At 34.6% G+C, this 13,172-nt stretch overlaps 1 protein-coding gene across 1 annotated transcript; it reads left to right on the forward strand.

Moving 5' to 3' along the window:
* Positions 1–4,594: 4,594 nt before the first annotated feature.
* Positions 4,595–9,843, forward strand: LOC136799630 (uncharacterized). The gene is made up of 8 exons (XM_067056353.1): positions 4,595–4,682; positions 7,649–7,752; positions 7,994–8,077; positions 8,263–8,319; positions 8,641–8,733; positions 9,186–9,248; positions 9,407–9,478; positions 9,751–9,843. The coding sequence occupies exons 1-8, from the start codon at positions 4,604–4,606 to the stop codon at positions 9,841–9,843; spliced, it is 645 nt and encodes a 214-aa protein (XP_066912454.1). The 5' UTR covers positions 4,595–4,603.
* The last annotated feature ends 3,329 nt before the right edge of the window (positions 9,844–13,172 follow it).

A 13,172-nucleotide genomic window follows, 5' to 3' on the forward strand; every position in this document is an offset into this window, starting at 1 on the left:
AAAACGTACCCCCAAAAGAGTTTCCTCCCAAAAGATAGTCCGAAATTCTTTCCAGATGACTTTGGAAAAACAAAGGATAAGATTGTATCTCATTGAACGTAAAAAGAGTGTCAATTTTATCTTTTAACTCCTCACTACTTTTTGATATACGATTCTTTGTTGTACTTTTTGAATCTCTCTTTGAACTACGAACTTGGCAGCGGATAATGGCGTTGTACAGTACATTTTGAGCGTGATGGTTAGACGTTAGTTTAGTGGACGTTTTAAATCCATTGAACATTCGCTCCTCTTTCTCCGTGTTTGATGATATGCCGTTGACAATTCGTAGCTGTTGTGGTTCATGAATGGTGAGCGAATGGAAATACTGGCCAAAGAGCTTACGTGGGGTTAAGGAGGAGGGTTGGTCGAGTTGGCGGTGCATGATGAGGAAGTGTTTAAATGTGACGTTGTGGAGGCGAAGTATGGTTTGATTGGTACGATCAGATTCGTTTTGGTACAATATTTCTTGAATTTCACAAAGAGTAGACAACAGTTCATAAAAAGGAAAATTGGTTCTTTCCCGCTGAAGATGCACGACAATATTGATTAAACTCTCCCTGTGATCTGACCCATTTTTCACTTCCTTGCCACAAAACGATGCCTTCTTAATCATCTCGAAGTACTTTTTGTCGCCGTTTTTGGTGTCTAAGTGTTCTGGAATTTTTTCGTATAAGTTACGTATGTGACCAGTGAGGGCATGCAGAGGTTCAACGGGGAGAACTTCGTAATGCTGGAGATTGAGCTGTTCTAACGGTGCCATGGGGTAATTAAAGATGAGTGCCGGGACTCTATGGGCGCCATGCAGATGCTCTTTCAAAATCTCTTCCAGTTCAGCTTTTTTTTTCTCATCAGTAGCATCATCAAGGAGCTCACGTTTGCGAAGCTCAAATTTGATTTCAGCTATTTTCAATTTTTCTTAGTAATTTGTTTTTTTTGGAATTAGCCGCATCCCCAGAAGGTTTGGTTCTGGTCACGAGATTGATGCGATCCTGCATGGTGATGTAGGTAGAGTTGTGACAACACGAAAAGTTCGGAGATTGTGATGCTTTTATTGAACAAACCCAACAAAAGTAAGCTCCTCCCTTCTGTTGACCGGACTCCGTTTGACAAGCTGGGCCATCACCTACGCATGATAAAAACAAAATGAATAATGATTAATCTCCTCTGTATTAGGACTATTACCAATACCATTTTTTATGGAGATGTTTGGTCTGTAATTTACAAACGCAGTTAGAATAGTATTTTCTATGGCTAGGGATGACCGAGGTCAAAATTTTGACATTAACCAAAAACTTATATTTTATAAAGGCCGTTATCACTAGGTCTCTTAAAGGTTTTCTTCCTTGTCTTTATCTTTCTCCTCCAAAAAATCCAAACTTTCTTCAATCAACCCTTTATTCACCATTACCTTTGAAAAATCGAAGGATGTCAGTAAGTTCAATATTGTCATTTTTGGTTTTAATTGGTAAAGAGAGTGTTTTCACATCATCTAGACGAGCATCGCTGTAAAACAATTGTTCTTCACTTGACGGACAACGGGCCAACAAATGGGTTTCAGGGTCTTCAACAATAGATTGAACGTCTTCATGGTGTCCTGAAGGAATTACAATTAAAGGATTTCTAAGTTAATAAAAATACCCCTGTCTCAGTAACCTGTTGATTGTGTCTGATATTTAATTGATTTATGATATTACACCACTGTCTCACAGCCCCGGTGGAACCTCTTTCTTTAGTGGGGACAAAAATCCCTATTGAAATGTCAATGGGATAGAAATTTTATTGTTCCAAGGTTAAATAATGTAGTGGGGATGGTTTTGGAGTGCAGTTTTTAGACAATGATTTTCGAGTGGGGATGAAATCAAAGTCAATTTCCCAGTGGGGCTGAAATTTCAGGGTATTTTCCCACCAGGGAGCAAATTTTTGCCAAATTTTCCAGTGGGGCTGGGGCCCCAGTGGGTCTGTGACACAGGGGTGTGCTTTTACATCTTCATTAAATTTCTTGTCAATGCTTCCATATATAAGTCACTTCAAATAAAACGTCTCAGTTTCGCTGGGGGTGTTGAAGCAGCGATGTGTTTTGTTTATCTGTGAAAATTACCTGTCTTTTCAAAGTATTCGTCGTCAGTGTAGAAGATAGCAGTGTCGTAGGTAGTGGTTACGGTTACCAGTAAATGACCGTGATTTGATATCGATGATCCATCATGCCAAAAAGATATGTGTCGTCTTCTATGGAAACTTTTAAGCTTGTCTACCAATACGGACTTTGTCAGTGCACTATCGAATTTTTCGTCAATTCTATCATATTCCTTTTCGAGTTCCTTGCTAGAAATATTTTCGTAATATTTATCGGGGAACGTTCTTAAGTACGGTTGCTGATCTTTCAGTGTTTTCTCTCGAAGTTCAGGGAGTGATATCTTTCTTCCTGAATTTAGAATGAAATAAACCATTTAATATGAATATCCCTATAAAATCATTAGTAAATAATCAACACTTTCAACTTTTTTTGGTTTGAGAGATGCCAATGGCATTCGTCATTCCTACCCAAAATTTATTTTAAACATTTGGATTTTACCTAAGTCTAAGATGTCAATGAGAACATAAGTTTTTGCAAGGAAAGTAGTGAGTTAAAAATTCATTAATTTTGATTTAAATTTTTATATACCTTGGACAGAAAAGTCCTCAATTACAATTTTTCCATTTTTCAGCTTCATATGCTTTTCAAATTTGTGAGGAACCAAAAGCTCACCAACCAAATATTTGCCCTAAAATACAATGAATTTGACAGTGTAAAAGTGATAAATTATAATTAAAGCCAATGAACCATGTGGACATTCTTTATTCATACACCCCTGTATCAAAAAACTTGGAGGGACCCCCGCTCCACTGGACAGTTGTAAAAACCCAAAAACCATCTTTCCCAGTAGTAAAAATACCTTTAAGTGTAAACCTCAATGGAAATTTTGCCCTATGTATAATTTTATCCCCATTATAAATCAAATAGAAAAAATTCCACTCTAAAACCAATCCCACTGGAATTTTTGAGCCGAAAACATTTTCTATCCTCTTTGGGATTGCGATAGAAATTATCAACACCTACTAAGGGAAAATTTCTACTTGTGCACAACTGAGACAGGGGTATGTTTTAGCATTTTGACTCTCCTTTACCACTAATACTCAAAGAAAGGTTTACCTTTCGGATGTCATCTCTGATCATTTCATTCAATTCTCCATTAGTTACTTCACTTGGCATTGTTACATTTGTTCCAGGAATCCTGGAAAAAGAAAACTTAACACTAATTTTTATTATAAAAACGGGGCGGGAGCGTACTAGGATTACGGTTTTGTGCAGCCAGGACCTTAAAAATGGAATTCTGATTATTTGATAAAACTAAAACTAACCTTGTTAAAGCTCTCCGTGGGGCACGTTCTTTGACATCCGCTCTGACTAGTTTGAAGTGTTTTAAATTAATGTTATTATTAATTAAAAATTTTTTAACCAGTTGACCACCATTTTTCGGTTTTCCAGTCTCTTCGTTGATTAGCTTGAACCTCCTTGCTATTTCTTGCAAAATAACTTCTGATCCTTTCTCGAGGTGCCAAAAGTATTCCAGACATTCTCTCCAACGCCAGTTATAGTTGTGGATATTTCCGTGATTGTTTTCTTTCAATTTTCCGTTGGCTATTTTTTGTTTTTTCATCAACGTTCGTGTCTTTGCCTCTTCCTTGGTTTCATTGGACTCGACTAATCGGGAAGTTTGTCGTGTTTGAAATGAGTTGTTTGTTGATAAAGTTCTAAAATGTACATTAGATTCTTTGGTATTTTATACTTCTTCCTGTTTTAAGGTCATTTGGAAGAGGGTTTGTCTTGTTTTAGCTTTTTAAACTAATAAAACAAAAAATCTATTTTTCATTATCTTTCTGATGGAACAGTTACAATTTCCCCAATTCTCTTTCGAGAACTAACAATTTGAAAAACTTGTTTACAAAGATTTGTGCTGAATTGTAATGTCAAAAATGGTCCAAAACTTTTCCTTTCAACTGTGCTTTTTCCTAGTGGTTTTATAGGACCCCCCTAAGGAACCTAGATGTGCCAAATTTCAGCCCCTCTGTATCAAAGACCCGGTGGAGAATATCCTGGCATTTCATCACTATTGGAAATTACTTCATTTCTAAGCGAGAAAAAAAAACCAGATTTTTTTGGAATACCCCTCGTATATTTAGATTGCAGCAAAAATTTGAATTGAATGTCCCCACTCATTAAAACAGCAGGCTTTTCAGGCCAATCGACATTAGGTTCCTTTCGTTTTATATCCCAAATTGATTTTCACCATATGTCTTCACCGGGTCACTGAGACACGGATATTTCCTTCGAGGTTTACGAAAAGATTCACCCGTCTATGTGATTAGTATTCAATGGTTAACGGTTTACGCTTTTGAAAGTAAGCCGATCACGAACGGTCTACTTTCTTTTTCTCTTTCGCTATTTCGCAGCGTAACCGATGCTTATCGGATCTGATTTTGATGGACCAGTATTGAGTTCATCAATCGTGGTAGATTACTTGACATGCTTGAATCTTTCAAACCGAACAAGATGGCGGACTCAAATTTCGTTTTGCCAAGCATGGAGAAAGGATTCTTTGAAGGTTTGTGAGTTTCTTTTCAGTTTGGATTTCATTTTAGTATTGAGACTGTCATTGGTAACAAGGCACTGAATTCTATGTTCTATGTTTTTCTTTTGGGTCGATTTTTTGGGTTCTAATCACTTGCTTTCTCTATGGCTGCTGGAATGGATGGGGGCACAAACAGGGATGAAGGGGTGTGGTGCCATGTAATATTTGAAGGGTGGGTTAGTTAGCAGCTGTGCTGCTTTACAATGAATGTTAATGTTTTTCAAATTGAGTACACACTGAGTATCAAGGAGACAGTACCTTGTTAGAGAAAATCCATCGATCACATATCGATCCGTCATCGAGCCGTTCCGATGATCGATCCTATCGAACGCAGGCGTCTGGTACATACAGAATCCTTCAGGGCATATATTTATAGGAAAAAATTCCATAATTCAAAGTAGTGCAGAGCCAAGAAAAGTCAATTGTTTTACACCTGACAGCCTTTCTGGCATTTCTAGGGCAAATATAGGGAGGTTGTTCGTTGGGACTTTTGGCACGGAAAATATAGGAACAAAATCAAATGGGAAGATTCAACAGATCATCAGTTACTTTTTTTAAAACCAAAAATGCTCATTGTTTTTTTCACAATACTTAAAATTTATCAGAGAAAATACACAAAAAAACTGCATCAAGTTTCCTCTTGTAGTTCAAGATATATCACTTTTTTGACGCAATGTCAAAAAAATGAAAATCCGATGATCGCGACATGTAAATTTTCAACAGGTGAAGGCTCCTTCGTAAAAGTGAAAGACATGTATCTATTTTTCGGATCCGGCATGCGGGAATAGTGTCAGGACCTGCAGGCGACCTGGTAGGGTTGGGTATGGGTGTGGTTTGGGTGTGGTTACGTATCAGATTGGCTAGAAATTTCATTATCGGGTAAAAGGAACTTTACAAAATATTGCCATCTTTCGTGTCATATAATCTCAATTTATTTATTTTGATCTTTACACTTGAAAATTTTGACAGAGGTGCGGTCGTTATCAGAAGGCAGAGCTTATTTGAAAATTTTATTTTTCACAGCGCTTTCATTGTGCATTTATCACTCTTCAGATTTGAATTTTCAGGCTTAAACTTTGCTTTTAGGGTTTAATGAAATTGGATCTGTAACTACAGTACAGTCAAATATCAATATTTGAGGTATTACGAAAATCGCTACTTTTTGCCGTAATCGCTTTCGTTTTTAACATAAGGTCTTAGCAACGGGTACCCCGGGCATAGTTACGGGTCATTGAGAAAAAATCCTGACATAGAATTTCAAAAAGATTCACGCTATCATATTCTACATCACAAAATACACCTGTTCTATGTTGGGTTTTTTTCTCGGTGTTTTGTAGGCTTAATTATCGTCATGCAAAGTAAATAAAACCCCCTGGAAATATTTAGGTTTTGATAAGCAAAATACTTACATACTATTGTTTACTTTTCAGGTATTCATCCAATCAGAATTCACGCTCAGAAACTTTCAACCAATCAAAATTCAACTGTGACGCGGGAAATGATCCAATCAGAATCCCGAAGCTAAGAGTTACAGCCAATCAGAATTTGTTAGCGAGCGGTATTCATCCAATTGGAATCGCGTAACACGAAAGCGAAAGTGAAAGTAAAGGCGGAAATATATTCTTTTTCCGACGTGATTTGCATATATTAGAACAGAAAGAAACGCCAATTTGTCAAAGATTTGTTTAAAACCACCTTATTTTTTGTTGAGTATCGCCTAAATTTATCGAAAAAATATGCTTTTCAACACTAATCTTAAAATCTCTTTTATTGTTAAGTATCCCCGGGGCGCTCAACGCCGAAAGAAAAATAAGCGGGCGGAACCGCCCTCGTAGTTTAATCCTGGGATTGAAAAAACCTGGAGAAAACCTTTTCCGTACATATAATGTAGCTAAGGAATTTTAAAACACGGCATTTAAAGTGAAACAAGATGGCGGAGAAGTAGTGATTGGAGGTTTTTGTAATTAGACAGCATGACAAAGGTTTGTTATATTTTAGCATAACAAAGACAAACTCAGGAGGTAAGGTAAATTGCGTTTTGACTGCTTTTAACTGTTTTTCTAATAAAGAATATATTCAAACTTGACTTCGCTGAACTACATAGTTGGCCCTGTATTTTTACAGTGCTGCAAATAAAAAATGAAAAATGCCGGGGGCTTTACCCCTCCTAGAGTCAATTGGATGACATACTTTTATGGTCTTGGGAAACTTGATGAGCTGTTATGCTCATTTTTAGGATTCTGTAATATAGACATCTTTCTATTAAAAAAAACCTAGAGAAAACGCAACCAAAACGTTTCGGATCAATAATTCCTTCAGGATTTTACCTCCACAACGAAAAGTACTTTCCCAGCAAAAACGTAGCCAAAACGTTTCGGACTTTGATCAATAATTCCTTCAGGAATTTACCTTCACAAAGAAAAGTACTTTCCCTGCAAGAAACGTGATCTCTTCAGGAATTTACCTTCAGAAAGAAAAAGTACTTTTCCTTGCAAAAAACGTGACCAAGACGATTCGAAAATCGACGAATAATCAAATCTCAGAAAAGTATAAATAACAAAGCAAATCAAGAAGAAGGCAGATCTGAATTGGAGGAGCAACAGGAGATCACAAGACGAGTCAACATTGGAATGGGAAGGAAAACAAATTAGAAAGAAACTAAAGAAGAAATATTTTATTGTATGTACGACTGTGAAAAGAAATAAGAAAAGAGTCTAGGAAAAGATTAATTAAAAGTATAAGCGAACCCTGAAAATATTTACGTCTCAATTTATTGTTTGAAAGTTTGGAATAATTGGAATATTTGAATTAACAGTAACAAAAAGGGTACTTGTTACAATTCTATAAAAAGACAATTTTCCTTTTGTAATGAAATTACTTCAATACATCACCACATAATTATCTTTGCTTCAAGTATACAAAGAATTTTTTTTTCTCAGCGCTGTGGTCTGAACAAATTTGTGCAGCAATCATTCCTAAAATAGAAGCAAAAGATGCTGCCACACGTAGGAAGAAACTTAAAAGAATCAAAACAAAACAACAGGTGAGTTTTGAAAGACAAGCAAATCTAGCCATGCAAAATTTGTGTTTATTATGATTTGATGATAATAATGATACTGGAGCTAAGATGCTTGTAGATGGAAATTTGATTGAACATCAATGGTTTGCATATGCAATATTTTGTATACTTTTCTGGTATTCTTCAAATAAATCCTCCTTTAATGTTACCTTAATTTAATAAGTATGATCATTTTCAATCATGATTTTTTTGTTATATTAATTAGAATAAGTTCGAAGGGTATGTCAAAATCTATGACATGGAGGCTACTTTGAAAGCAATTGAAGAAGATCTATCAAAAACGTTTAAGGTTTATTACTTATTAATTTATTACAAATAACAAATTTGTTATTCCTATTTCATGAAATTCTTAGAATATTATCTTACATAATATTTATCAGTTTGCTTCAAATTTTCTTTGTCTCTAGTACTAAAACTATTTGGTCATTTTGATAGAAGGAAAAAAGTACAGGCTTTTGAATTCCTTCATTATAGGTTACTTTGAGTCTTGAAATACCTAAGCTTGATTTCATAAAAGATTCAAATCAGAAGGTAAATGGATATTCTTTTCACTTTTTTGTTACCTTGTTACTAAAATAACTTGTGTAAAACACATTGATGAAGGTGTCTATGGAGCACTTAATAATAACAATCAGGCTCAAGTGCTAAATATTAGGTTGGTTAATAATTTCAAGGTTATTGATATCAGATGTTGAACAAAAGAATTTGATTGAATATAAAGCAAGGGATGATCTTTTCTTAATAAACTTTGCTTATATATAGATTGAATACAAATGACACTCAAAATGCCTTGAGGCAATGTTTTGATACATTTACACAATTTGATCATTTGGTTTCTTTCCTATTTTTAAGACAATCACACACAAAATAGACGAGGGAAATGAAAATAAGATAAGTGCAGACAAAGTTGATGAAGAATATAAAGATATTGAGGTTACAACAAAGGTTGAAATAGTTCCTTCTATTCTCCTTTTTAAAACAAAACTATTACAAATACACTTTGCCAAAACTAAATTTAAACAAATCTAAGATATTTCCTTATATGCTTTCAAGGCATTTTTCATACTTAGGCGAAACAAAAAAAATTTCTTGTTTCCGGAAACCGGCCGGGTGAAAAATTTTTTTTTTCTGACCCGGCCGCAAACTTTTGTTCGTTAGTAGTCCGTACTTGTTGTAATTTAGGGCATAATTTATGCTGTGTTTATACATAAAAGTTATTCTTAAACTCTATTTCAATGAGCCATAAATTATCAAAAATAGAAAAAAAAATTATTTTCCGGCCGGCCGCATGATAACTTTTTTCCTTCACCCGCATTCCGGAAACAAAACATTTTTTATCATTCGCCTTATTTTAATCATTTATGAAAAAACTTTAACTTTGAGCCCTTTTTTTAAAGAGAGCTGAACATCAAATGAGTGGAGGAAAGGAAAATTGGATAAATGCAGATGAAAACATCCAGGTTATATCTAAGCTTATTGGTTTTATTCTCTTTTAAAAAATTTCATTTGATAATGTTTAGCAAAAAAAGTTTTTATTAACAAACAATCTGTTTCTTTTCCATGCATTCAAAGGCATTCTTTGTCTTATTTATTGAATTTTGAGCCTTTTTTATCTAAGATGACTGATCACCAAATGGACCAAGAAAGTGAAAGTGAGATAACTCCAGATGAAGAAATTGAAGACATCGAGGTTATTACCCACCTTTTATTCTTTTCTTGTCAAAGTTATTTATTGTTTAGAAATAGGCAATATTTCTATCATCGCGTTGAGGAAGATATGGCTGACCATGAGCTTGGTGAACTAAACATCTAGCACTCAATGAGAACTGACATAAAAAAGCAAAAATAATTAATCTCATGTTTCATGCTTTAGAGGCATATTTTATGTTGACAAGAGGCAGGCAATTTGAGTTCAATATCTCATGCACATACAAAAGCATTAATTAATTTTGCATTTTTAAGACCACTGGAGCACGAAAAAGATTCAGATGGACAATCAAAGAGGATCCTTCAAAAGACGGCAAACAAAAACAAATTGACAGGCTCAAAGAGTAAATGCAAGCCAAGCTTATACAATCGACTTACTCAAAGAAAAAAATGCTTCTTTGACTCTGCGAAATGCTAATTACACGCATTTGAGAATGCTCGAGCAGTTAGGAGAAACACGCTCTTCGTTAATGGTAGACGCCTCCCTTTTCTCCAACTCCTTTCATTCTGGTGATGCCATCTTACAGCAGCAAAGTTCAGATATTCTAGACCCTTCGACTTTTCAGGATTTAGCAGTAAAAATATTACCCTGTGGTACTTTTTCTTCCATCAAAAAATTATCCTTTTCAACCAAAGAATCTGTAATATTGAAAACTCTGAAACCAGATAGTTTTGGTCTCCAAAGCTTAGCTGTTTTGAGTCATGAACATCGTCTCTTGAAATTTGTTGGAACTCACTCAAATATAGTTTCAACACTTGGTTTGGTAAATTCAAATGGGTCGTTCTCTCATGTTATGAGTTTTGAGATTGGTATGACTTTGTTTGAAATGACTCAAAAATCTATTTCACTCAGTTCGCTTGCAGAATTCAAATCCATTATTGAAGGTGTTGCAAATGGACTGAACTTTTTATTCGAAAAAGGTGTTATACACAACCATCTTGTCCCTGAAAATGTGATTGTCAGGGAAGGATTTCTAAAATCATTGGATTCACTTTGCTTGTAGGGTATATTCTTGTAAAAAAAACATTCAAAATGTGCTCTGCAAGTTCGAAGATGCGAATCACTTGGCCCCAGAATTATATCATGGTTCACCTGTGAGCTTTTATTCGGATGTTTATGCATTTGGTATGTTGCTGATGAAGATGTTAGAAATGAAATTTGCCTTCACCATGAACACATTCTTCAGATCAAGGGTAGATTGCTATGCTGATAGCTGTATGTATACTGCAGACTTGAGACCACCGCACAAATTTTTAGCTTCAAAAACGAAACAAATGCTGTACTATAAGATTTAGTAACTTGTTTTTTGTAAGAATCATACTTACACATTTAGGATCATTTCTACATAACACCAAGTATTTCATTTTTCAGGCTAAAATCACTAAACTATTTATATTTTTTGGGAACTTTAAGTGTGAGTTTGACGAGTGACCAGCAAAAAATTTTGAAATTTAATAACTTACGCGTTTTCTTTTAATAAGAACCAGTAAATTTTGGCTGAGGCTCACTTGTTCTTAATTTTCAGGCTTAAATATTCTTTAGCTGTTTTTAAGATCTGGAATTTCTTGTCTTCAACTTTGTAACCCTGATCAGTCCCAATTCCGAACTTCAATTTTTGAAGAGAAATAAACTGAGATGTGAGAAGTACTTTTTTGCTGCAATAAATAAACAATAACTTCGATTGTAATTGGCAAAATATTGGGTATTTTGAAAGAGATATGCATTTCTTGATTCATTCAGAACCAGAATTAGTTTATTCTAAAACATGTTCAGAAAGTTCTGAGGCTGAGCTTGTTCTTAAATTGTTCTTCAGTTTTGGCTAATTTTCAGCCTTGTGTTCTTATTGTGTTGTTCTTATAAATATAAAAAAGGTATTTCAATACTCAAATTCTAAAAAAATTAAAGGAATTTAATCTATATACCAAAGTGAATTATAAAGTAAATACCAGGTTATAATAATCCTTCTCATAAATTATGTCACGAGGAACGCTTGCCTCATTTTCAAGATATTGATTCCTATTGTAATTTATTTCCAGAGGTGCTCAAAAAAAGTTTACTCTATGTATCAAAGAAACACTAAATAATCAAGGGATTTAATCACCTTGGTAATCGTTCAAAGCGAGGCAGGCAGTCGTCGTTGTACTCAAAATATTTATGAAAAGGCTAGCTACATTTCAATTGATGAAAAGTGGAACTTTTTGCAACCGAAATCTCTTATTAAGGACTTCGATTACTAAAGTTCACAAAACTTAGTTTAAGCATTTTGGATCTCCAATTTATACTTTACAATGGGATCGATTCACTTTTTTCACAGTACAGAATTGCAAAGGGTGATAGATATCCTTCATTATTCTATTTTTAGTTCATTGTTGAGAAAATGTCTGAAAAAAAAAAAAAAATTATAAAAAAACACCAGAACAACTTGAGATTTTACAATCATATTATGATCAAGGAATGACGAATTACCGAACGGACAACTTGGAGGCGAGAAGTCTGTTATCAGAGGCAGTCATCAAGACTTCGTTATCTGAAAGTCAAGTGAAGGTATGTAGGAAGCTTGATTCTATCAAAACAAAATTCTTTCATCATGTCAAGTTTAAGTTCATTAGACTTTTAATTATCTTGATGCAGAATTGATTGACCGTACAGAAAATATAACATGATATGCTTTCAAAATATAACGCACAAATTAGCATTTGGGGATACCAAATTTTGAAAATTCATCACAGTCAGAGTCCTTTAATCTGTCTCTACACATTTCATTTACACATGAGAAAGATGACCTTCCTATGTCTTTGCCTGATTTGTAAAGGTTCTTACTGATTATCTGTTAATTAAATTTTGTATTACTGTTTTCTAGCATTGGATCGACAGCAAAAAGAAGAAACCAACTGAGAAAGTTAAGATCAGGACGAGGAAGGCTAGAGGTGTTGATATATTCAAATCAGAATACATGCAGGATGCCAAAAGTATAACATTACTAAATTGTCTTTTTTATGTATTTGCAAATCGTACACGAGCTGCACGAGCTTTGGTTTTATTTAACATTAACTTTATATTTATTTTAGTAACTGAATCCCAGACTAAGAAGCTGGATTAATTAGAGCTTATTCATATGATAAAATCTTTCGATGAGGGACACCCTCCCTCTCTCTCACTCCCCCTCTCTCTCACTCTCCCTCTTTCCCTCCCTCTATCTATCCCTCCCTCTATCTCTCCCTCCAATTGACATTTAATAGTTAATACAATGAGAACTTTTGGTAATAATACTCTTTTCTCCTCTATTTTAGAAAATGAAGAAATGTATAACCCTAACGAAGCTCTCACTAGAGCTACCATCGAGTGGAATCTACTGTCGAGCGATGAAAAGGAAAATTATAATTCCCGTGCAGTTGATATCATACCTCCTAAGTTTGATGAACTTTCAGCCGAGGCTCAAAAGGTTAAAATTTCAATGACGAGGAGGAAGATTATCGCGTTGGTATGTAACTGACCTAAATAATTGTTTGTATGATTTTAGATCAATCTTATCACAATAAGACTTCAAAGTCAAATGACAAACTGTACATAGTCTGATGAAATGTAACAAATGTCATCCAATAATACTCAATTCTATGGAAAGCAATGATAAAATTGACTTGATTGCTTCATTTTAGCCTTAATAAAAAGCGTTAGA

Source organism: Clytia hemisphaerica, unplaced genomic scaffold (genome assembly GCF_902728285.1).
Source record: "Clytia hemisphaerica strain Z4C2 unplaced genomic scaffold, Clytia hemisphaerica genome assembly, whole genome shotgun sequence".
NCBI lineage: Eukaryota > Metazoa > Cnidaria > Hydrozoa > Leptothecata > Clytiidae > Clytia > Clytia hemisphaerica.

Excerpts from the sequence above, each read along its gene's own strand:
- LOC136799630 (XM_067056353.1), top strand. The coding sequence starts at position 4,604 with ATGCTTGAATCTTTCAAACCGAACAAGATGGCGGACTCAAATTTCGTT. Across the intron at positions 4,683-7,648 it reads GGAGAAAGGATTCTTTGAAG|CGCTGTGGTCTGAACAAATT; the intron begins GTTTGTGAGTTT and ends TTTTTTTCTCAG. Across the intron at positions 7,753-7,993 it reads GAATCAAAACAAAACAACAG|AATAAGTTCGAAGGGTATGT; the intron begins GTGAGTTTTGAA and ends TATATTAATTAG.